The sequence below is a fragment of the Phyllobates terribilis genome, unplaced genomic scaffold (genome assembly GCF_046119375.1).
Source record: "Phyllobates terribilis strain yellow unplaced genomic scaffold, ASM4611937v1 Scaffold_7__3_contigs__length_470593459, whole genome shotgun sequence".
Lineage (NCBI taxonomy): Eukaryota > Metazoa > Chordata > Amphibia > Anura > Dendrobatidae > Phyllobates > Phyllobates terribilis.
Genome location: NW_027362767.1, coordinates 275,350,177 through 275,375,504, shown reverse-complemented (window position 1 = coordinate 275,375,504; position 25,328 = coordinate 275,350,177). Strand labels below are relative to the sequence as shown.

At 47.5% G+C, this 25,328-nt stretch overlaps 1 protein-coding gene across 4 annotated transcripts in view; it reads left to right on the top strand.

Moving 5' to 3' along the window:
• Nucleotides 1–2,626: 2,626 nt before the first annotated feature.
• Nucleotides 2,627–25,328, top strand: part of TTLL11 (tubulin tyrosine ligase like 11) — a 121,004-nt gene continuing 98,302 nt past the window's right edge. Inside the window, exons 1-3 of one of the 4 annotated variants that reach the window (XM_073640840.1) lie at nt 2,627–2,875; nt 13,641–13,740; nt 16,476–16,609. In XM_073640840.1, the coding sequence (XP_073496941.1) occupies nt 2,843–2,875; nt 13,641–13,740; nt 16,476–16,609 (267 nt within the window). In that variant the 5' untranslated portion in view covers nt 2,627–2,842. Of the gene's footprint in view, nt 2,876–10,294; nt 11,281–13,640; nt 13,741–16,475; nt 16,610–25,328 lie in introns of those variants that run through there. The other 3 variants (XM_073640838.1, XM_073640837.1, XM_073640839.1) reach the window with 3 other exon arrangements.

The following is a 25,328-nucleotide window of genomic DNA, read 5'->3' as shown; positions in this document are numbered from 1 at the left end:
GGTGAACTACGATTGTTTGGTCAGATGAAGGGCAGAGTTATAGGTTTTAAGTATGAATTTATAGTAGATGAAATCCTCTGCTAAAAGTGATTTTCTCCACTGACTCTCAGTGCACCTTGAGCAACACTGAAGAAAACGAGTTTGCAGCATGTGCCAGGGGTGCCGTTATCTGTGTCGGGTCTTTCTGCGTGTAGAAGGTGCTGCTTCATCTAGGGAACTTTGCAGTGTATTATTGTAGTGTGACAATGCTAAGTCTGGACAGGAGAGGGAGGAGATAGGAGCTAAAGATGTATGTAGATTGTCCATAAGCGGCTGTGTATTAATGGTATGTGTATTCCTATAAGTGTGGTGAGGGAGTCCCGGGTGAGGAGACAGTTCTTGACAGACAAGGAAAGAAGGGTGTGGTCCGAGAGTGAGAGAGGGGAGTTAGTAAAGTTATGCAGTGAGCAGAGACGGGAGAAGACCAAGTTCAGAGTTTTCCCGTCTTCATGTGTAGGAGAGTTAGTAAACTATGATAGGCCGAATGAGGAGGTTAGAGAAAGTAGATGAGAGGCAGATTGGGATAAGGAATCATCAATGGGGATATTAAAGTCTCCCATGGTGAGGGTGGGGAAGTCACAGGATAGAAACTGAGGAAGCCAGGTGGCAAAATTATCCAGGAACTGGCGGAAGGAGCCTGGAGGGAGATACACAGCCGCCACTCGCAGGGAGAAGGGTTTAAAGAGTCTGACGGTGTGGACTTCAAAGGAAGGAAACATAAGTGAGGGAACCGAGGGAATGACCTGGAAAGCACATTGTGATGAAAGGAGCAAACCAACACTTCCACCTTGTCTGTTCTCAGGCCTTGCGGTATGTGAAAATTTCAGCCCACCAAATGAGAGAGCAGCAGCGGTGGTGGTGTCTGACTGCTGGATCCAGGTTTCTGTAAGAGCCAGAACGTTAAGGGAATTATAAAGAAAAAAATTGTGAATGTAAGTTAGTTTGTTACACACTGACTGTGCTTTCCAGAGGGCACAATGAAAAGCGATAGGAGAAGGCATGCCCTGAATGTTAATAAGATTGGCAGGGTTTCTATGTACAGCTGAAAGAGAGTTATGTATACTATTGTTGGGAGGGTTGGGGGAGAAGTTGCCAGCGACTAGGAGTAAAAAAGAGAAAGAGCAGGTGGTGCAATGATTTGTATGAACGTTTTGAGAGCTATATGGTGGCAGTGGAAATATCGGTAGAGCCTCAGAGTTATACATGGGAGAGGGGGGGGGTTGATGTGAAGAGAGTGCACAGAATGTGTTAAAGGGCGGGAGAGTTGTGAGAAAGCAGAAGTTAAAACATATAAGAAGCAGAGTGATATGACCAATACATAATGCAGTACAACTGACCAAGAAGCATGTTTGTTTGAATGTTTTGTGCACCTTACCTGTCTCTGCCCTGTCCAACTGCTATGTATAACTGCAAGCACTTTAAAATATTGCACTGTATAACTGCAAGCATTTTAAAATATTGCACTGTATAATTGAAAGTACTTTAAAATATTGCACTGTATAACTGCAAGCACTTTAAAATATTGCACTTAAAATATATTGCACGCGTGACCCAGCACACGTGCTCTCCCTAAACAGAATTGAATATATAGAAAATATCTGCTAGAGTCTAGCACCAATTGCCCACATTGAATAATTAGCCAATTACCACAAGACCAAAGCAGGCATTGCTAAGGAAGATAAACAAACCCATGCTGAACAGAGAGGTTATAAAACATCAGTGAAAGAGATAGCTTTAAACACTTTAAAACAGAAAAAAAAAAACCACGAACATTGGAAAAATACTATATAAAAAAATCTTGCTAGATAGAATGAGACTGTTCACGCTTTGCAGATAACATAAATGCGGAAGGATGGATCAATACCATATAAAAAAAAATCTTGCTAGATAGAATGAGACTGTACACACTTTGCAGATAACATATAAGCGGAAGAATGGATAAATACCTGTGTGAAGAAGAGAGAGGATATCAGTTTCACGTCATGTATAACTGCAAGCACTTTAAAATATTGCACTTAAAATATATTGCACGCGTGACCCAGCATGTGTGCTCTCCCTAGCCAGCCTCTACTCCAGTTACCTCCACTTCCACGTTGTCACCCCCACATCGTGTCCTAAATGTCAAGTCCTCCACGTTGTCTCCGCCATGTTGTCACGTCCACGTCATCTTCACCTCTTTGTTGTCATCTCCATTTTGTGTCCTCCTCATCATCTCTGCCTCGTCACCTCCACGTCATCATCTCCATATTGTGTCCTCCTGATCAACATCTTCACATCGTCTCCTCCTAGCCGTCACCTCCTCATTGTGTCCACCTCATCGTCACCTTCACGTCGTTACCTCAGTTTACTCCACGTCATTTTCTCATCATCTCCTCCTTGTTGTCTCATCCACTTCATCGCCTCCTCATTGTCTCATTCATGTTGTCACCTACTCACAATGCCTTCCACCTCCTCGTCATCCCCTCCACATTATCACCTCCATGTTGTGTCCTTGTCATCGCTTCCACGTTGTCACTTCCTCATTGTCTCATCGTTACCTCCTCATCGTTTCCTCCACGTAGTCACCTCCTCGTCATCTCATCCCCGTTGTTTTTGACTCATCACTTCCTCTTTGTCTCCTCCTTGTAACAGGCTGGGTGATGGAACCATTGTGCCGTGAACCGAGTAGAGCCTTGAGGGGCGTGACTAGATGCCTCACCAAGTCCGACCTCGGATGCACATCAGCTGACGATACCGCGATCTGGGGACAGACGAGGGAGGTGGTACACCAGGACTGACCTCAGGTGGATGGCAGCTGACCCCTATGGGACAGGAAGCAGGCACGGCTGATAAACAGGTAGGCTGGCACGGCTGGTAGACAGGCAGGCTGGCAGGCACGGCTGATAGACAGGCAGGAGGTTACGGCTGATAGACAGGCAGGCTGGCAGGCACGGCTGACAGGCAGGCTGGCAAGCACGACTGATAGGCAGGCATGGCTGATAGACAGGCAGGTATACTGGATACAATCACAGGGACCTGAGAACTAGCAAGCATGTTAGTGACAGACATACAACGTTGCACAGGCACCTCCCATCAGGTGGAAGTGCCTTAAATAATCAGTGTCTCCCAACCATTGGCTGGGGACACTTTAGGACGGCGCGCTATCCCTTTAAGAGGACAGGACCACGCGCACGCCCTAAGCGGAGTGCCCTGGGATCTGCGCGCAGTGCGTGCGCCCCGGGCATCAGCAGCTGGACCAGAAAGTGTGGGACTGGGGCCTCGGTGGTGAGTGTGTCGGCGTCTCTGCTGGGGGAGGGAGGCAGAAGGCAGAGACTTCAACGCTACAGTACCCCCACTTTAGCTACCTCTTTTTCAAGTCCGCAAGCAATCTCTCCAGGAGGAGAGGGGCACGGATGTTCTCCCTAGGTTCCCAAGATCTCTCCTCAGGACCAAACCCCTTCCAATTCACAAGAAAAGTTTTTCCTCTTACCCTTTTGGTGGCCAGAATGTTCTCTACCTCAAAAATGTCCTCAGTGCTAAAGGGAGAAAGAGTGGTACCAGGATCTCTGAAAAAGGGACTGAGAACAACAGGCTTGAGAAGAGACACATGGAAAGAATAGGGAATCCGTAGAGAGGCCGGGAGTCTGAGCTTGTACGCTACTGGATTAATCTGTTTCAGAAGTTCAAACGGACCTATGAAACGATGACCCAGTTTATAGGATGGTACCTTGAGGCGGACATATTTAGACGACAGTCAGACTTTGTCCCAAGGATGAAACAGTGGCGGTTCCAGACTTCTCTTGTCTGCGTGTCTTTTCATCTGTTCCAAGGATGTTAATAATGAGGACTTGATGTCCTCCCAGATCTTCGAAAAACCCTTGACGAGGGATTCAGCAGCAGGAATATCGGAGGAAGTAGGAACAGGGAACGAAATATTGGGATGTTGCCCGTAGACTACAAAAAAAGAAAATTTGGCAGAGGATTCCCTCACATTGTTGTTCTATGAGAATTCGGCCCAAGGCAAGAGTTCGGCCCAGTGGTGGGCATTGACAAAGTGCTGCAAGAAGTTAGTCAGGATCTGATTGCCCCGCTCTACCTGGCCATTGGATTGAGGATGGTAGGCTGAAGAGAAATACAGCGTGACATTTAGTAATTTGCATGTGGTCCTCCAGAAGCGGGAAGTAAACTGAACGTCTCTATCCGACAGGGCTGTGGAGTTGGTGCCTATTTTGGTGGAGTCGGAATAAAATGGACCAACTCAGACTCCTAAAATATATAATAAATTGGGTACAGTAGTTCAATGCAGTTTGTGGGGAATATTTTTTCATAAGAATTTTGTAAAGTTATGAAATGTCCTATAAATGTCTGTCCTATTCCTGATCTAAGGGTCTAGACTTTTAGCTGAGAAAAATGTGTCCTACCATAAATTTATCACTTAAACATGAGCCATGTATGAGGGAGTTGAAGTCGTGGAGTCGGAGTCATGGAAACTGAGGAGTCGGAGTCGAAGGTTTGGCTTACCGACTCCACAGCCCTGCTATCCGAGACAATATGGAGCTGTAGACCATAGAGATAGAAAATATGAAGAATGAACTTCTCCGCAAGCACTGGAGCAGATTGGAAGCCGAACAGTGGAGTGAAATGGGCCATTCTGGAGAAGCGATCCACAACTACCCAAATGACGGTACACTCGGCCAATACTGGTAGATCGGTGAAATCCATTGCAATATGCTGCCAGGGAGCAAATGATAAGGGCAAAGGAAGTAGCCGATCAGTTGGAAGCTGTTTCTGGTTTTTGTTCTGGGCACAAGAGAGACAGGTCAAGACGAGATCCGCAATATCCCTGAGGAGGGTCGGCCACCAATAATGTCGGGACATGAGGAGAGCCGATTTCTTCTGTCCAGCATCGCCAAACAGCTTCGACAAGTGACCCCACAGAAAAACCTATCTGGTTCAGCCATGTACGTCTTTTCGAAAGGGAGTCGAGACTGTAAAGGGAAGTGTCCTAGGTTGTACATGTATATATGTATCTACATACTAGCCATGCTTGCAGATAAGTATACATGTATATATTGGCCCCCATCTCCTTATGTGTTTCAGTCTGCTTGCTGCTGTTGGGGGCAGGATCAACAAAATGTCCAGCCATGTACTAAAACAGGTTTTGCGAGTATGGCTGGACATGAACAAAGACCTTAGCCAGTGGGCGGGGAATAATACATAATTTCCTGTGCTGGACATAAAACCCCAGAGCACTCATGTGCTGGCCCCTTTTTTGGACTCTTTGAGAGATGGACATAACACATGGCTGAGTATCTCTCTTCCCTTGTAACTTCTTTACTTACTAGCCCTATATACCCTGTACTAATCCTCCTAGATATTGATATCCTTGTATCTATATATATATATATATATATATATATATATATATATATATATATATATAGGGAAAGTTAGTATAGATGGGTGGGCTGATATTGCATGAGTGATTAGGAAACGTGGGTGGAAAATATATTAGGTAATTGTATATCCATTTTGTGTACTGTGTTAGTGGGATAAATAGTAGTATATTAACTGTAGACTTTTGTGTAATAAATACCTTTTATTGGCACACGGTAGGCACAGATAATGTTAGTGGATATTAATTATTAATAATCGAGTTTGATGTTAATAGTTAATATCGGACCTCAATAGAGGTATAGGAGAGTTCCCTCATAAATTACTGATATTTTTGGAGGGAAATCCCGCCCTTTTACAGAGACAAATCCAACGGGGCAACCGCAAGGATTTTGTAGGGCTCAATGATCTAGAGAGAGTGTCTACCTTGATGTTCTTATCTGCCGGACGAAAATGGAGTGAGAAGCTGAAGCTGGCGAAGAACAGACACCACCTGGCATGTCGAAGGTTAAGTCGCTGTGCGGATTGCAAATAGGCAAGATTCTTATGGCCAGTATATATAACCACAGGGTGCATCGCTCTTTCAAGCAAGTACCACCACTCCTCCAGAGCCAGTTTAATCACTAGCAGTTCTTGTTCGCCTATAGAGTAATTGTGTTCAGGGGCAGAGAAGATCTTGGACAAAAAAGCTGCAGGTCACCATGCAACCAAAAGAAGACTTCTGAGTAAGAACGGCACTGGCCACTGAAGAAGCATCCACCTCCAGAAAGAACTGCTTGTTATTGTTCGGCCAATGCAGCACAGGAGCTGAGGATAAGACCTGTTTTAGAGACACAAAGGCGTCTTCTGCTTCTGGAGTCCACACCTTAGGATTGGCCCCCATGTGGGTCAGGGCAGAAGTAGGTGTGGTCTGAGAGGAGAAATGTGGAATGAACTGGCGGTAGTAATTTGAAAACCCGAGAAACCACTGAATAGCCTTAAGCAGTCTGGAAGGGGCCACTTCAAGATGGCGGATACCTTCTTGGGATCCATTTTCAAGTCGGTCCCAGAGACTATGTACCCCAGAAACAGAAGAGAGGTCTGCTCGAAGACACATTTTTCATATATGGCATACAGACCTTCCTGTGTGTAGACAGATCGGGAAAGAACACGAAGACGTCATCTAGGTAAACTACCAAACACGTGTGGTGGAGGTCCCGGAAGATGTCATTTACCAGTTTTTGGAAGACTGCTGGGGCATTACAAAGTCCAAACGCCATAATGCGATACTCGTAATGACCGTCACGGGTGTTAAAGGCCGTCTTACATTCGTTTCCCTGGCGAATTCGAATCAGGTTAACGCCCCTTGTAGGTCGAGTTTCTTGAAGACTCTGGAACCTTTCAGGTGATCAAATAGCTCGGAGATGAGAGGCAGAGGATATTTATTCTTGATTGTGTTGGTTGACACCCCTATAATTGATGCAGGGTCGCAGAGAACTGTCCATTTTCTTGACAAAGAAGAAACCTGCTCCAACCGGGGAGGACGACTTCTGGATAAATGGCACGGGTCTCAGCCTGCGACAGGCCTCGTAGATGGGATGCGCTTGGCAGAAGGTCAATTGGACAGTCAAACAGCCTATGTGGTGGTAAAGTCTCAGCCTCCTTTTTATCAAAGCCTTCAGCTGGAGAAGTCGGTGGTCGAGCAGGACAAATGGGAGCAAGGTAACTCTCGCGACAGTCTTGACCCTAGCGGAGTGTTTCTCTGGACCGATCCAAGACAGGCTCATGTTTTTGCAGACATAGAAGCAGAGGGTGAGAAAGATCGCACAGCACATAAAGAGGAATCTTCTCCGAGTGCAGCATTCCTACCCGAAATTCCACTGGTTCGGTAATGGAAAGGATGGCTTCGGAGAGAGGTCTTCCATCCACCATACAAACCAACAGGAAACAACTACTGACAGAGTCAGCGATGTAGAGGGGTGATTCTCGTCCAGGGTGGCCTCTCTAACAGACCTTAGACTCTGTAATTTCCCGGTCTCTCTGGACAGGAGCGGATTACGTGCTCAGAGCAGTCACAATAAAAGCACCTTCCCTCGGATTGACGGGCCTCCTGACGATGCTTGGCCATCGTCACCTGGTCAACTTGCGTACTCTGGGAAGGATGCCAAGGCTTGCTGTAAGACCAGCCGTTGATAGGTAGGCGCCATGCATACAGGTCTTCTCTCACAGGTCACCTCCTTGGAACGCTCTTGGAATCTGATGTCTATCCATGTAGCCAGAGACACTAGGTCATCCAATGAGGTAGGTATGTCACGACCGGCCAGCTCATCTTTAATTCGCCCAGAAAGGCCCTCACAGAAGGTGGCCACCAGAGCCTCGTTATTTCAGGCAAGAGAGTGCGGAAACGTACAGCGTGCTGGCCCACTGTGAGGTTTCCCTGACGCAGTCGAAGGAGTGAAGAGGCTACTGAGGATGCACGGCCGGGCTCATCGAAAACCTTCTAGAAGGCTTCTACAAATGACTGAAGATTTCATACAAGAGGATCCCCTCTCTCCCATAGGGGATTGAGCCACGACAGTGAGGTGGGACATAATGAAAGCCACTTGAGCCCAATCAGAAATTAAATGATGTGCCAAGAGTTCGGGGTCCAAAACCGGCAGACTGTTGAGGCACATTTGAAGTTGTTGCTGCTTGGGCAGACGCGGGTGCGGCCGGAGAAAGCAGCGTGTCCAGGCATATGTTTACTGTCCGTAGCTGGGACAGAATCTTGTCCTGTTGGTCTTTCTGACAAGAGACCTCCTGGTACAGGTCAGAGATAGAGAACGCTGGCAGGCACGGCTGATAGACAGGCAGGCTGGACCGGCTGATAGGCAGGCGGGCACATCTGATAGACAGGCAGGTGGGCACGGCTGATAAGTATACTGGATAAGAGCACTGGGATTTGAGAACTAGCAAGCGTGTTAGTGACAGACATACAATGTTGCACAGGCACCTTCCATCAGGTGGCGGTGGCTTAAATAATCAGTGTCTCCCAGCAATTGACTGGGGACATTTTAGGGTGGCGCTGTCCCTTTAAGACAACGGGACCACGTGCAAGCACCCTAAGTACAGTGCCCGGGGTTCTGTGCGCAGTGAGTGCAACCCGGGCATCAGCAGCCTGACCAGGAATAGCGGGATAGGGGCAGCGATGGTGTGTCGGCGTCTCATCCACGTCGTTTTTGCCTTATCATCTTTCCATGTTGTCTCCTCCTCACTGTCACCTCCTTGATGTCTCATTTACATAATTTCTGCCTGGTCACCTCCTTGTTGTCTCCTCCATGGTCTTCTTCATGTCATCACCTTGTCGCCTCCTCTACATAATCTCATCCATTTAGATTTTGCATCATCGTCTCCTCCATGTCGTCACCACCACGTTTTCAGCTCCTCGTTATCTTATTCATGTCGTTTTTGCCTGGTCAATCGGCTTGTTGTTTCCTCCTCATCGTCACCTCCTTGTTGTCTCCTCCTCATCGTCACCTCCTTGTTGTCTCCTCCTCATCGTCACCTCCTTGTTGTCTCCTCCTCATCGTCACCTCCTTGATGTCTCCTCCTCATCGTCACCTCCTTGTTGTCTCCTCCTCATCGTCACCTCCGTGTTGTCTCCTCCTCATCGTCACCTCCTTGTTGTCTCCTCCTCATCGTCACCTCCTTGTTGTCTCCTCCTCATCGTCACCTCCTTGTTGTCTCCTCCTCATCGTCACCTCCGTGTTGTCTCCTCCTCATCGTCACCTCCTTGTTGTCTCCTCCTCATCGTCACCTCCTTGTTGTCTCCTCCTCATCGTCACCTCCTTGTTGTTTCCTCCACTTTTTATCGTCCTCTCATCCATGTCTTTTTTTTTGCCTCATCGTCTCCTCCACATCATCACCTTCGGTTGTCTCCTCCATGTAGTTTTCTCCTCCATATCATCACCTCCATGTCGTTTTCACCTCATTGTCTCCTCCACATCGTCACTGCATGGTCACCCCATCGTCATACAGCGGCTGTCATTGCATCTACAGGACACACAGCACCTGAGCCCTGCGTCATGTTATCAGCTTATGCTGGTTGTCAGGCGCTCCCGCCATTACAGAGCAGGACAACCAGTCCCAGAACAGCGAGTCCCTCCCACATAAATCCGTATATGACTATAATGAGAACATGATGAGCAGCAGCAGACTCATCGTTCCGCCCTGCCCGCTTCGCATGTCCCCGCCTGGTCGTATGTGGAGTGCAACTTTTTTCATTTCGCGCCGATTACTTTTGACCCTCTGCAGTTCCCGTGCGGTCGCGCTGTCAACCAGACCCAAACAATCCGGCGTGCGGGGCGTGGCCTCAGGTGATTGGCAGCCGGGATGAGCATGTCAGGGGGCTGCGGAGATGGGGAGTTTGCGGGCCCCGGGGAGCCACACAGGGCGGGGATAGAGGGCGCCGAGAGGGCGGTGTACACAGGAGCCTCTCACCCTGGGAGAAAGACGGGGAGAAAACAGGATAGGAGGACTGAAAGCACGGCTGGGTCGTTGTGGGGAGCAGTGCGCCCCCTGTGTGCCAGAGGGGAGACCTGTGAGGGGACAGAATGTGGGGGGACACATGGAGGGGAAACTGGTGTGATCCGCAGTGTGGGGGCTGATGGTGGGGTGATTAGGGGTGTGGGGGCTGATGGTGGGGTGATTAGGGGTGTGGGGGCTGATGGTGGGGTGATTAGGGGTGTGGGGGCTGATGGAGTGATCCGGGGTGCGGGATCTGATGGTGGGGTGATCTGCGGTGCGGGGGCTGATGGGGTGATCTGCGGTGCGGGGGCTGATGGTGGGGTGATCTGCGGTGCGGGGGCTGATGGTGGGGTGATCTGCGGTGCGGGGGCTGATGGTGGGGTGATCTGCGGTGCGGGGGCTGATGGTGGGGTGATCTGCGGTGCAGGGGCTGATGGGGTGATCTGCGGTGCGGGGGCTGATGGTGGGGTGATCTGCGGTGCGGGGGCTGACGGTGGAGTGATCCATGGTACGGGGGCTGATGGCGGCGGTATGATCTGCAGTGAGGGGGCTGATGGTGGGGTGATTCGGGGTGCGGGAGCTGATGGTGGAGTGATCCATTGTGCGGGGGCTGATGGCGGTGTGATCCGCAGTGCCGGGGCTGACGGTGGGGTGATCCACAGTGCGGGGGCTGATAGTAAGGTGACTCGGGGTGCGGGAGCTCATGGTGGGGTGATTAGGGGTGCGGGGGCTGATGGCGGTGTGATCCGCAGTGCAGGGGCTGATGGTGGGGTGATTAGGGGTGCGGGGGCTGATGGCGGTGTGATCCGCAGTGCAGCGGCTGATGGGGTTATCCGGAGTGTGGGGGCTGATACTGAAGAGATCTGGCGTGTGGGGGCTGACATTCGCGTGACCCGGGGTGCGGGTGCTGATGGTGGGGTGACCCAGTGTGCGGGGGCTGACTGTGGGGTAACCCGGGGTGCTGGTGCTGATGGTCGGGTGATCTGTGGTGTGGGGGCTGACAGTGGGGTGATCTCTGGAGCAGGGGCTCACTGTGGGGTGACCCAGGGTGCAGGTGCTGACAGTGGGGTGATCTCTGGTGCGGGGGCTGACTGTGGGGTGATCCGCGGAACGGGGGCAAGCAGACACAACAGATCATCTCTATATAGGAGGAACAAAGCAGCTGCGAGTCGTCATGTGCTGGGTACCAGGTGTAGCAGCTCCTCTCCTCACACACGAGCCTCTGATCTTGGGATGTCGGGGTGCAGGGGGCCGAGGGCGCTGAGTATTGGGAGTCAGGAAGACAGAGGGGGGCGCAGGAGGCCGGTCACGGTGGACAGCTCCAAGGCCAAGACGTCTCTGGAGGCGCTAAGGATCAGCATCAAGCAGCTAAAGTGGAAGGAAGTGAGTGACCCCCACACAGCAATAGGGCCCAGTACAGTCACCCCACATCATCCTCCATCACTGCATGTTATGTCCTGAGGCTCATGGGGGACTGTACCACTGACCCTTCACCAGTTGACGCTAAGATGTTGCCCCCAACTGTGGCACCCCAAAATCCAAGACTGTTCAACTTCAATCCTCGTCCTATTTACAACTCTGTGAGGTTATTAGACTGTACCAGTGTATGAAAGGACTATTCACTGATACACAGACTGCATCAGAGTGCAGCTGTGGGGTATAATACGGGATGTAACTCAGGATCAGTACAGGATAAGTAATGTAATGTATGTACAGTCATGGCCAAAAGTTTTGAGAATGACACCAAAATTATATTTTCACATGATCTGCTGGCCTCTGGTTTTTATTAGTGTTTGTCTGATGTTTATATCACATACAGAAATATAATTGCAATCATATTATGAGTACCAATAGGTTATATTGACAGTTAGAATGAGTTAATGCAGCAAGTCAATATTTGCAGTGTTGCCCCTTCTTCTTCAAGACCTCTGTAATTCTCCCTGGCATGCTCTCAATCAACTTTTGGACCAAATCCTGACTGATAGCAGTCCATTCTTGCATAATCAATGCTTGCATTTTGCCAGAATTTGTTGGTTTTTGTTTGTCCACCCGTCTCTTGATGATTGACCACAAGTTCTCAATGGGATTAAGATCTGGGGAGTTTCCAGGCCATGGACCAAAAATCTCTGTTTTGTTCCATGAGCCATTTAGTTATCACCTTTGCTTTATGGCAAGGTGCTCCATCATGCTGGAAAAGGTATTTTTGGGCGCCAAACTGCTCTTGGACGGTTTGGAGAAGTTGCTCTTAGAGGACATTCTGGTACCATTCTTTATTCATGGCTGTGTTTTTAGGCAAGACTGTGAGGTAGCCGATTCCCTTGGCTGAGAAGCAACCCCACACATGAATGGTTTCAGGATGCTTTACAGTTGGCATGAGACAAGACTGGTGGTAGCGCTCACCTCTTCTTCTCCGAATAAGCTGTTTTCCAGATGTCCCAAACAATCGAAAAGGGGATTCATCAGAGAAAATGACTTTGCCCCAGTCCTCAGCAGTCCACTCCCTGTACCTTTTGCAGAATATCAGTCGGTCCCTGATGTTTTTTCTGGAGAGAAGTGGCTTCTTTGCTGCCCTCCTTGAAACCAGCCCTTGCTCAAAGAGTCTCCGCCTCACAGTGCGTGCAGAAGCACTCACACCAGCCTGCTGCCATTCCTGAGCAAGCTCGGCACTGCTGGTAGTCCCATCCCGCAGCTGAAACAGTTTTAAGATACGGTCCTGGCGCTTGCTGGTCTTTCTTGGGCGCCCTGGAGCCTTTTTGACAACAATGGAAGCTCTCTCCTTGAAGTTCTTGATGATGCGATAGATTGTTGACTGAGGTGCAATCTTTGTAGCTGCGATACTCTTCCCTGTTAAGCCATTTTTGTGCAGTGCAATGATGGCTGCACGTGTTTCTTTAGAGATAACCATGGTTAACTGAAGAGAAACAATGATACCAAGAACCAGCCTCCTTTTAAAGTGTCCAGTGATGTCATTCTTACTTAATCATGACTGATTGATCGCCAGCCCTGTCCTCATCAACACCCACACCTGTGTTAATGGATCAATCACTAAAACGATGTTAGCTGCTCCTTTTAAGGCAGGAGTGCAATGATGTTGAAATGTGTTTTGGGGGTTAAAGTTCATTTTCTGGGCAAATAGACTTTGCAAGTACAGTAATTGCTGTTAAGCTGATCACTCTTTGACATTCAGGAGTATATGCAAATTGACATTACAAAAAATGGAGCAGTAAACTTTGGAAAAATTACTATTTGTCTCATTCTCAATACTTTTGGCCATGACTGTACACAGTGACTGCACCAGCAGAATAGTGAGTGCAGCTCTGGAGTATAATACAGGAGGTAACTCAGGATCAGTACAGGATAAGTAATGTAATGTATGTACACAGTGACTGTACCAGCAGAATAGTGAGTGCAGCTCTGGAGTATAATACAGGAGGTAACTCAGGATCCGTACAGGATAAGTAATGTTATGTATGGGCACAATGACTGCACTAGCAGAATAGTGAGTGCAGCTCTGGAGTAAAATGCAGTATGTAACTCAGGAGCAGTACAGGATAAGTAATGTAATGTATGTACACAGTGACTGCACCAGCAGAATAGTGAGTGCAGCTCTGGAGTATAATACAGGATGTAACTCAGGATCAGTACAGGATAAGTAATGTATGTACACAGAACTATACCAGCTGAATAGAGTGCATAAGTGGATGCTGTGAGTAGTAGTGTCACGCTGGGGTTTTGCCTTGTAGTTCCCCCTGGGCCGCCGCCTGCCCTGCGACATTTACTGGCATGGAGCGTCCTTCTACGAAAGCGAGAATCTCAGCTTTGGCCATGTCAACAAGTTCCCAGGTAGGAGGGGGCAGAGTCTCATCTGAAGTGGAGGGGCTATATGTAACGTGTTGGGGAGGGGTTATAATCCACAATGCATATCAACCACCTACCTTCCGTCCCCAGCCATTAATCTGTAATTGTGTGCCCCTCCCCCAGATCCCTAGTCATTAGTGTTGAGGGAGTGTGTTCTGTCCGAGTATGCTCGGGCCGAGCTCCGAGTATTTATAGCTGCTCGGTGATATGGTTAAATCGCTCCCTGTGTGCATGATTTGCAACTGTTTGACAGTTTTATTACATGTGAGGAACGTGTAAGAAATAGACATTCCTCCCATGTAATAAAACTGTTAAAAAGTCACAAATCATGCACGCAAGAGCGATTCAACCATATCACCGAGCAGCTGTAAATACTCGGAGCTAGGCCCGAGCATACTCGGCGAAAGGGTTAATAGAACATACTCGCTCAACACTACTAGTCATTAATCTGTAATTGTATGTCCCTCCCCCCAGATCCCTAGTCTTTAATCTGTAATTGTGTGTCCCTCCCCCCAGACCTCCAGCCATTAATCTGTAATTGTGTGTCCCCCCCCGAACTCCAGCCATTATTCTATAATTGTGTGTCCCCCCCCCCCGAACTCCAGCCATTAGTCTGCAATTGTGTGTCCCTCCCCCCAGATCCATAATCTTTAATCTGTAATTGGGTGCCCCTCCCCCGAACTCCAGCCATTAATCTGTAATTGTGTGTCCCTCCGAACTCCAGCCATTAATCTGTAATTGTGTGCCCCCCCTCATGGACAGCCAGCCATTAGTCTGCAATTGTGTGTCCCTCCCCCCAGATCCATAATCTTTAATCTGTAATTGGGTGCCCCTCCCCCGAACTCCAGCCATTAATCTGTAATTGTGTGTCCCTCCCCCCATACCTCCAACCATTAATCTGTAATTGTGTGTCCCTCCCCCCATACCTCCAACCATTAATCTGTAATTGTGTGCCCCTCCCCCGAACTCCAGCCATTAACCTGTAATTGTGTCCCCTCCCACCCAGACATCCAGCCATTTATCTGTAATTGTGTGCGCCTCCCCCCCGGACTCCAGCCGTTATTCTATAATTGTGTGCGCCTCCCCCCCGGACTCCAGCCATTATTCTATAATTGTGTGCGCCTCCCCCCCGGACTCCAGCCATTATTCTATAATTTGTGTGCGCCTCCCCCCGGACTCCAGCCATTATTCTATAATTTGTGTGCGCCCCCCCCCCCCCGGACTCCAGCCATTATTCTATAATTGTGTGCCCCTCCCCCCGGACTCCAGCCATTATTCTATAATTGTGTGCCCCTCCCCCCGGACTCCAGCCATTATTCTATAATTGTGTGCGCCTCCCCCCGGACTCCAGCCATTATTCTATAATTTGTGTGCGCCCCCCCCCCCCCGGACTCCAGCCATTATTCTATAATTGTGTGCCCCTCCCCCCGGACTCCAGCCATTATTCTATAATTGTGTGCCCCTCCCCCCGGACTCCAGCCATTATTCTATAATTGTGTGCGCCTCCCCCCGGACTCCAGCCATTATTCTATAATTGTGTGCGCCTCCCCCCGGACTCCAGCCATTATTCTATAATTTGTGTGCCCCCCCCCCCCGGACTCCAGACATTAATCTATAATTGTGTGCGCCTCCCCCCGGACTCCAGCCATTATTCTATAATTGTGTGCCCCTCCCCCCGGATTCCAGCCATTAATCTGTAATTGTGTGCCCCTCCCCCCGGACTCCAGCCATTAATCTGTAATTGTGTGCCCCTCCCCCCGGACTCCAGTCATTAATCTATAATTGTGTGTCCCTCCCCCCTGACCTCCAACCATTAATCTATAAGTGTGTGTCCCTCCCCCCAGACCTCCAACCATTAATCTGTAATTGTGTGCCCCTCCCCCCATACCTCCAACCATTAATCTGTAATTGTGTGCCCCTCCCCCCATACCTCCAACCATTAATCTGTAATTGTGTGCCCCTCCCCCCAGACCTCCAGCCATTAATCTGTAATTGTGTGCCCCTCCCCCCAGACCTCCAACCATTAACCTGTAATTGTGTGCCCCTCCCCCCAGACCTCCAACCATTAATCTGTAATTGTGTGTCCCTCCCCCCATACCTCCAACCATTAATCTGTAATTGTGTGCCCCTCCCCCCATACCTCCAACCATTAATCTGTAATTGTGTGCCCCTCCCCCCAGACCTCCAGCCATTAATCTGTAATTGTGTGCCCCTCCCCCCCAGACATCCAGCCATTAACCTGTAATTGTGTGCCCCTCCCCCCAAGACATCCAGCCATTAACCTGTAATTGTGTGCCCCTCCCCCCAAGACATCCAGACATTTATCTGTAATTGTGTGCCCCTCCCCCCAGACCTCCAACCATTATTCTATAATTGTGTGCGCCTCCCCCCGGACTCCAGCCATTATTCTATAATTGTGTGCGCCTCCCCCGGACTCCAGCCATTATTCTATAATAATTGTGTGCTCCTCCCCCCCGGACTCCAGACATTAATCTATAATTGTGTGCCCCTCCCCCCCAGACATCCAGCCATTTATCTGTAATTGTGTGCGCCTCCCCCCGGACCCAAGCCACTAATTTCTGCAACTCCCAATAAATGTGCCCTGGGCATCTTCAGCTGGGGGAAAGCGGCGCGGCCTGTGATTGGTCCACACATTACGGGTCATTGTCGAGGGTTCATCTCCATTGCTGCGGTCTGATCACTGCTCTCTTTCCTGGCAGGAATGGCGGAGATGGTTCGTAAGATCAATCTGAGCCGTGCGCTGCGGACATTGCGGCAGCTGTATCCTCAGGAGTACGACTATTACCCCCAGTCATGGATCCTCCCGGAGGAGTATCATACCTTCACCGCAGAGGTGAGTGCTGCTCCTGGGCTCAAAATACAGCCCCATAACAAGACACTACAGGCGGGACTGGGGGCATCGGTGATCATTACACCACAGGTATATGGAGTCTGGGGGAGGGGTATAGTCACTGTATATATGGATTATACACTGTCCGGTGTATTTCTGTGTACTATATACTCGCATGGACGAGGTTCTGTATACCCCACGCTGTGTGATATTTTCCTGTATACTACAGAAGCATGTAAAAGTTTGGTCACCCCTGGTCAAAATTACTGTTATTGCGAACAGTTAAGCAAGTTGAAGATGTAATAATCTCTAAAAGGGCTAAAGTTGACTCATTTCCTTTGTATATTAAGCAAAAAAAATATATAGTAATTTAATACATTTTAAAAATTACAAATACGAAAATGGACCGATGGAAAAGTTTGGGCACCCTAAAAATTGTCTGGGTGAAATGGTGGATGAGGAAAAAGCCAATATGCTAAATGATTTTTTTTCAACCGTATTTACACAAGAAAATCGCATGACAGAAAACATGATTAGTGATAACAAAAATTCTCCAGTAAATGTCACTTGCTTAACCCAGCAGGAAGTACGGCGGTGTCTAAAAATCACTAAAGTTGACAAATCCCCGGGCCCGGATGGGATACACCTGCGAGTACTGCAGGAATTAAGTAGCGTCATAGATAGACCATTATTTTTAATCTTTAAAGATTCCATAATAACAGGGTCTGTACCACAGGACTGGCGTATAGCAAATGTGGTGCCAATATTCAAAAAGGGGACAAAAACTGAACTTGGAAATTATAGGCCAGTAAGCTTAACCTCTACTGTGGGTAAAATCCTGGAGGGTTTCCTAAGAGATGCTATACTAGAGTATATGAAGAATAACCTCATGACCCAATATCAACATGGGTTTACGAGGGACCGTTCCTGTCAAACTGATCTGATCAGTTTTTATGAGGAGGCAAGTTCTGGACTGGACCAAGGAAATGCAGTGGATGTTGTGTATATGGACTTTTCAAAAGCTTTTGATACGGTTCCACACAAAAGGTTGATACATAAAATGAGAACAATGGGGATAGGGGAAAATATATGTATGTGGGTTAAGAATTGGCTCAGTGATAGGAAACAAAGGGTGGTTATTAACCCCTTTACCCCCGAGGGTGGTTTGCATGTTAATGACAAGACCAATTTTTACAATTCTGACCACTGTCACTTTATGAGGTAATTACTCTGGAACGCTTCAACGGATCCTCCTGATTCTGAGAATGTTTTTTCGTGACATATTGTGCTTCATGATTGTGGTAAAATTTCTTCGATATCACTTGCGTTTATTTGTGCAAAAAACGGAAATTTTGCGAAAATTTTGCAATTTTCAAAATTTGACTTTTATGCCCTTAAATCAGAGAGACATGTCACACAAAATAGTTAATAAATAACATTTCCCACATGTCTACTTTACATCAGCACAATTTTGGAACCCAAATTTTTTTTTATTGGGGAGCTATAAGGGTTAAAAGTTGACCAGCGATTTCTCATTTTTCCAACAAAATTTACAAAACCATATTTGTAGGGACCACATCATATTTAAAGTCACTTTGAGGGGTCTTTATGACAGAAAATACCCAAAAGTGACACCATACTAAAAACTGCACTCCTCAAGGTGCTCAAAACCACATTCAAGAACTGTATTAACCCTTCAGGTGCTTCACAGGAATTTTTGGAATGTGAAAGAAAAAAATTAACATTTAACTTTTTTCACAAAAATGTTACTTTAGACCCAATTTTTTTTATTTTCGCAGGGGTAACAGGAAAAAATGGACCCCAAAATTTGTTGTGCAGTTTCTCCTGAGTAAGCAGATACCCCATATGTGGGGGAAAACCACTGTTTGGGTGCACGGCAGGGTTCGGAAGGGAAGGAGCGCCATTTGACTTTTTGAATGTAAAATTTGCTTGAATAATTAGCAGACGCCATGTTGCATTTGGGGAGCCCCTGATGTGCCTTAACAGTGGAAACCCCCCACAAGTGACACCATTTTGGAAACTAGACCCCTCAGGGAACTTATCTAGATGTGTGGTGAGCACCTTGAACCCCCAGGTGCTTCACAGAAGTTTATAACATTGAGCCGTAAAAATAAAATTTTCACATTTTTCCCACAAAAATGTTTTTCAGCCCCCACTTTTGCATTTTCATAAGGGTAAAAGAAGAAATTGCACTATGCAGTTTGTTGTGCAATTTCTCCTGAGTTAGCAGATACCCCATATGTGGGGGAAAACCATATGCTTGAATAATTGGGTTATGGCTTGTTCACTATCATCGTTAGGAAAGGCCAGGTGATGCAAAGTTCCCAGCTTTATTAAAAAACAGCCTCCTCTAACCTTGTGCCAAAGCTGCAGCCATGAGTTCTTCTAAGCAGCTGCCTAGCACTCTAAAAATGCTGGAGGCCCACAAAGCAGGAGAAGGCTATAAGATGATATCAAAGCGTTTCCAAGTTACCCTTTCCTCAGTTCAAATGTAATTAAGAAATGACAGTTAACAGGAACAGTGGAAGTCAAGATAAAGTCTGGAAGACCAAACAAAATTTCAGTGAGAGCTGCTCGTAGGATTGCTAAGAGGCAAATCAGAACCCCCGCTTGACTTCAAAAGACCTTCAGAAAGATTTAGCAGATTCTGGAGCTGTGGTACATTGTTCTACTGTTCAGAGACATCTGCACAAATATGGCCTTCATGGAAGAGTCATCAGAAAAAAACCTCTCCTGCATCCTCACCATAAAATTCAGGGTCAGGAGTATGCAAAAGAACATCTAATCAAGCCTGATGCATTATGGAAACAATTATCAAATAAAGTTGCACTCTGTAATGCTATATCATGCAAGCATGAAATAGAACATTTTGTGAAGGAAAGCAAAAGGCCAGGGAAAACCATACAGCGAACAAATACTATAGAGCTCTGCTATTAGAAGTGGAAAGGAAGAACAAAGGCATAAAACCCCAGAATAATAAAAATATTGGAGAAAGAGAAACCGATCACAAACTAAGATGTTTCTATACAAATGCATAGAGCATGGGAAACAAACAAGGAGAATTGGAGCTACTAACGCAGGAAAATAAATATTATGTCATTGGCATGACTGAAACTTGGTGGCACGATACACATGATTAGAATACAATGCTAGAAGGATGCAGCTTATTTGCAAGAAACAGACTTAATAAACGGGAGGCGGTGTTGCATTGTATGTTAGAATAGCATATATCTCGTAAGGTTGCCGCTGGACAGGTCATGGACGTTGCTTCGAATGTGGGCAGAGATCCCAGAGGATCCCAGACGGAACAGATGACGCCCCTGGCGGAGGCCGTCCGTGTCAGAGAAGCCGCACCACCTCCAAGCTGAAGCGTTGAGACCCAGATGAGGAAAACCGTGAGAGGGGCGTTGCTAAAGATGACTCTGGGGAATGCCGTCGAGGCGTTCCCGGACATGCTTGAGAGGGTAGTGAACCGTGAGAGACTGCCACCGGAGCAGTGGGCAGAGGTTCCATTGCCATATCTGACCGTGGAACCACAGAAGGCATACTTTGATTTGGCCCTGCAAGATGCTAAGGAGTATAGCAAACTTAAGGCTGAGATCCTGGTGTGGCTGGGCATAGCTCTGGCAGTCAGGGCACAACGGGTCCACCTCTGGGACTTCCACAGGGACAAACCTCCCTGGTCACAGATGTTTGACCTTCTGAACCTGGTCCAGAAGTGGCTGCAGCCAGAGACTTGTTCCCCAACCCAGATTGAGAGAGTGGTCATGGATCGGTTTATCCACTTTCTGCCGAAGCCGATTCAGTCCTGGGTTGCCCAGGGAGACCCCCAAAATGCAGATGACCTGGTGGGCCTAGTGGAAAGATACCGGGCGTTAGAGGGTTCCCTGATTGGTCAAGCAGGGATTAGGTCACCTTTCTGGAGAATGGCAGTTTTGCAATGACTATAGGAAGCTGAATGAGATTTTGAAGTTCAACACCTACCCAATGCCTAGAGTAGATGAGCTTATTGAAAGACTAGGACCAGCTCAGTACATCACCACCCTGGACCTCACCAAAGGATACTGGCAAATTCCTTTGTCTGAAGAGGCCAAGGAGAAGACGGCCTTCTCAACGCCAGACGGATGTTATCAGTATGCCAGGATGCCATTTGAGTTGCAGGGAGCTCCGGCCAGTTTCCAGAGAGCCACGGACCGGATCTTAGCACCCCATAAAAAGTATGCAGCCGCCTACCTAGATGACATTGCCATACTTAGCCAGGATTGGGGAAGTCATCTTGGCAAAGTTCAAGCCATACTTGATGCCCTAAGGAAGACGGGCTTTACCATCAACCCAAAGAAATGTGCTATGGGGATGGATGAATCCAAGTATCTGGGCTACCTGGTTGGTAGAGGGGAAATAAAACCACAAATAAAAAAGGTCAAGGCGATCCAGAACTGGCCACAGTCCCTCTCGAAGAAGCAGGTCGGGGCATTTCTAGGCATCGTGGGCTACTATAGAAGATTTGTGCCTAACTTTGCCCTGATAGCAGCCCCACTGACGGATCTTCTGAAAGGGACGAAGTCGGCTATGGCTAAGTGGACCCCGGAAGCTGAGGCGGCTTTCCAGGAACTAAAACTGGCCCTCTGTAAACAGCCAGTCTTGGTGGCACCCAACTTCACCAAAGAGTTTGTGGTCCAAACAGACACATCGGATGTTGGGCTGGGAGCAGTCTTGTCCCAGGAGATTAATGGAGAGCAACACCCTGCAATGTACCTCAGTCAGAATCTGTCCACGTGTGAGAAGAACTACTCCATAGTGGAAAAAGAATGTTTGGCCATCAAGTGGACACTCTGAGGAATTACCTGTTAGGTAGAAGGTACAGGTTAGTGTCGGACCATGCCCCACTGAGGTGAATGTGAGAGAAGAAGGGGAACAGTGCCTGAGTAACTAGGTGCTTCCTAGCCCTACAGGATTTTAGTTTTCAGGTGGAGCATAGGTCTGGGAAACAACATTGGTATGCTGATGCCCTATCAAGGGTCTATTGTATGTTGGCGGAAGGTGGCAAGCCCCCGGCTTTGGGGAGAGGGGAGGGGTGGTATGTAAGTTTGCCGCTGGACAGGTCGTAAATGGGAGGTATGTGTCCCCGAGGTGCCAAGCCTCGGTGATGTAGGACTCGGAAAAGCAGGCTGCAGCACACATTTAGTGTTGAGAGGTGTTTAATGGGCCCGGATTATGGGGCCGGGTTTTACAAGCAGCTGAAAGAGTTGGGTGGGATCAGCTGCTGACTTACCTCCAGTCAAGGTCTTGGAAGGTCTGATTCAAGGCAGCTGGAGCTGTCTCTGTCTGTCTTCATGTTTTGCAAGGTGAGGAGGTCTTGCATGTGCTGCTCAGACCTGTTGAAGTCAGGGAATAACACTTCATTGAAACGACTGAGTCTGTGCTTGATGGACTTGTCATTTTGAGTTTTGTTCAATTATACCTTTTTGTACCTGAAAAAGGCTGTTATCATTTGTTATCTTGACTGGTTTATGGACGTTTAATAAACCGCCTGTTTGTTGGTACCTACGAACTGCATCCCTGTGTGTAAACCAGCGCCTACCACAGAGCCGATTCTCCACAACAATCTCCTCAGAGATTGAAGCTTCAGAGACTGAAAGTTCTGTGGAAACTGTTTGGGTAAGAATATAGGGAGAGAACAACGGAAAGGACACCATTGTAGGTGTTTACTATAGGCCACCTGGGCAAGCTGAAGATATGGATGAACTCTTTATGCATCAGATGGCCAAGTTATCAAAAATATATGACGTAGTGATAATGGAAGATTTCAACTATCTAGACATTTGTTGGGAATCTCTCTCAGGCAAAAGTAACAGGTCCAGCAAATTCTTCTCCTCTCTTGCTGACAACTTTATCTTCCAAAAAATAGAAAAGAGAACAAGGGGATCTGCTACCTTGGATCTAATCATCATAAACAGGGAGGAAATGGTTGAGGAGAGAAGGGTGTCTGGGACCCTAGGAGGCACCGATCATGCAATAATAGAATTTTTGATAAATAGAGGAAGAAGATCTGTGAAGCGTCTGACTTCGAGGTTGGATTACAGAAAGGCAGATTTTAAGAGACTCCGAAAGAGGATAGGAAGGATCCAATGGCTGGATGTCCTTAAGGACAGAAATGTCCAGGAAGGATAGGAAATTTTGAAAAATGAGATTCTCAAAGCACAATTGTTAGCTATCCCTATAAGAGGGAAGAATAGGAAGCATTTAAGGAAACCAGGATGAATGAACACAGAACTTAAACGCATGCTAAAAAGGAAGAAAGAAATGTTTATCAAATGGAAAGAGGGAAACCTATCTAAAGAAGAATATAATGCTGTCTGCAGAACCTGTAGGGCACGTATCAGATTAGCTAAAGCTGATAATAAATTAAGGCTTACAAAAGATGTCAAAAGCAATAAGAGCGGATTTTGGGGGTATGTCAAAGGTAAAAGAAAAGTCAAAGATGCAATAGGATTTTTACAGGATGAAAATGGTAAAGTGGCAAAAATAATGCTGAGAAGGCCGAACTTTTAAATTCCTATTTTGCATCTGTTTTCTTTCAGAAAGTAAATGTAACAACAATTGATCTTCACTATACTATTGAAGGACTAGAAGAATCCACATTATCTATAAATAGAGAGATAGTGAGGGAATGCTTAGGCAATGTAAATGAATTCAAGTCTCCAGGTCCAGATGAATTACATCCTAGGGTACTGAAGGAGATAGCAGAGGAAATTATTAAACCACTTTCCATATTCTTTGAAAATTATTGGAGAACAGGAGAAGTCCCAGAAGACTAGAGAAGAGCGAATGTTGTCCGTATCTTCAAAAAGGGGAAGAAGGTGGTCCCAAGGAACTATAGGCCTGTGAGCCTTACTTCTATACCAGGAAAGATTTTTGAACAAATTATTAAACAACATGTATACAAGTACCTTTATGAGAATGAAGTGATTAACCAGAGCCAGCATGGGTTTGTAACTAAAGTCATGTCAGACTAACTTAATTTCCTTCTATGACTGAATCACTGACTGGGTGGATTTGGGAAACGCAGTAGATATATTTATCTTGACTTCAGCAAAGTATTTGACAAAGTATCTCTACCATCCTTATTTAAAAAATTACCAACTATGGAATGGACAAGGAAACTGTTGGTGGATTCATAACTGTCTTAGTGATTGAACCAAAAGAGTGGTCATAAATGGTTGCCCATCCAGTTGGAAGAATGTCTCAAGTGGGTTACCACAAGGCTCTGTCCTGGGCCCTGTGTTGTTCAACATCTTTATCAATGATTTAGATGAAGGAATTAAGGGTAAATTGATTAAATTTGCTGATGACTAGTGTTGAGCATTCCGATACTGAAATATTGGGTATCGGCCGATATTCGCGGTATCGGAATTCCGATACTTAATTCCGATACTTTTATAATATCGAATACCGGAATCGGAAGTTCCCATAATGCCTGCGCTCTGCAGTGTCTCTGAAGGATGACAAGCTGGATGGCAGCGCTCAGCTGCGATCCAGCCTGTCATCAGAATGCCATCCCAGCGTGGGAGAATTCTCCTGATCGTTTAAAAGCCGGCGGGCGGTAAAAAGCCGCCGGCTTTTAAACAATCACACAGCCCCATACTGCTTCCCCGCAGCCTCCCACCCCGATCCTCCGCTCCCCTCGCCACCTCCCACCCCGATCGTAAGTTAGGACCGGGCGGGGAGCGTAGCACCAAGGAGCGGGGAGCGAAGGACCCGGGCGGGGAAGCCGGCAGTGAAAAGACTTCACCGCCGGCTTTCCCGTTCTGTGCTGCGCTTTCCCGCCGGTTATTTCAAATGAACAGCTGAGGTATCAGGTGATGCCGATCAGATGTTCATTTGAAGTAGCCGTGGTGCCCTCGGAGGGTTCATGTGAGTTCATGCTTGACTGCATTGCATGAACTCACATGAACTTTCCCACGGCCACACAGGTCAGCCACACCTCCCAGACCATCAGACCCGTCATGATTGGTGTGTGCGGGGTGTGTGTGATGTCTACGGGTGTGCGCGGTGTCTGTGCGATGTGCGCGGTGTCTGTGCGATGTCTGCGGGTGAGCGCGGTGTCTGTGCGATGTCTGCGGGTGTGTGCATGCAGGCAGATATAGGCCGATGTGACACTACTACTCCCATCGTCCTATGTCTGTCCCCCGTCCACTCGTGCCAGCAGGATCAGCTCGATGGGAGCAGTAGTACCCATCAGCCTGATCCTGCTATTTAAATTGCCCTACTGTGTCCCCAATAAATTTTAAATACATTTCATTGGTGGCCAGTGGTTGCCTACAATAAATTAGTTTATACATTACCTGTCCCCGCCGATCGCCACCTAAAATAAAGTAAAAAATAAAAAACTACACCTATACTCACCTAGACACTAATTCCCCGAAGCCATTGATCTCCTGTAATAAAATATAAAATAATAAACCACAACCTTATCCTTACCCCTCCGTAGTAGTCCACGAGTGTCCCACGAAGATCTCCAGTTTAGAGCAGCTACATAGAATGTGACCGCTCTGAACCGCTGCCGCCGCTAGAATGATGGGGCCGTAAAGCAGCCCCGTCATTGCATAAGCGGGTTCGCCGGAGTTCAGGCAGCGCTGCTCCGGTTAGCTCCTTTACGGCCCTGCTGTATCGTGAGAAATTCCCACGGTACAACAGTGCC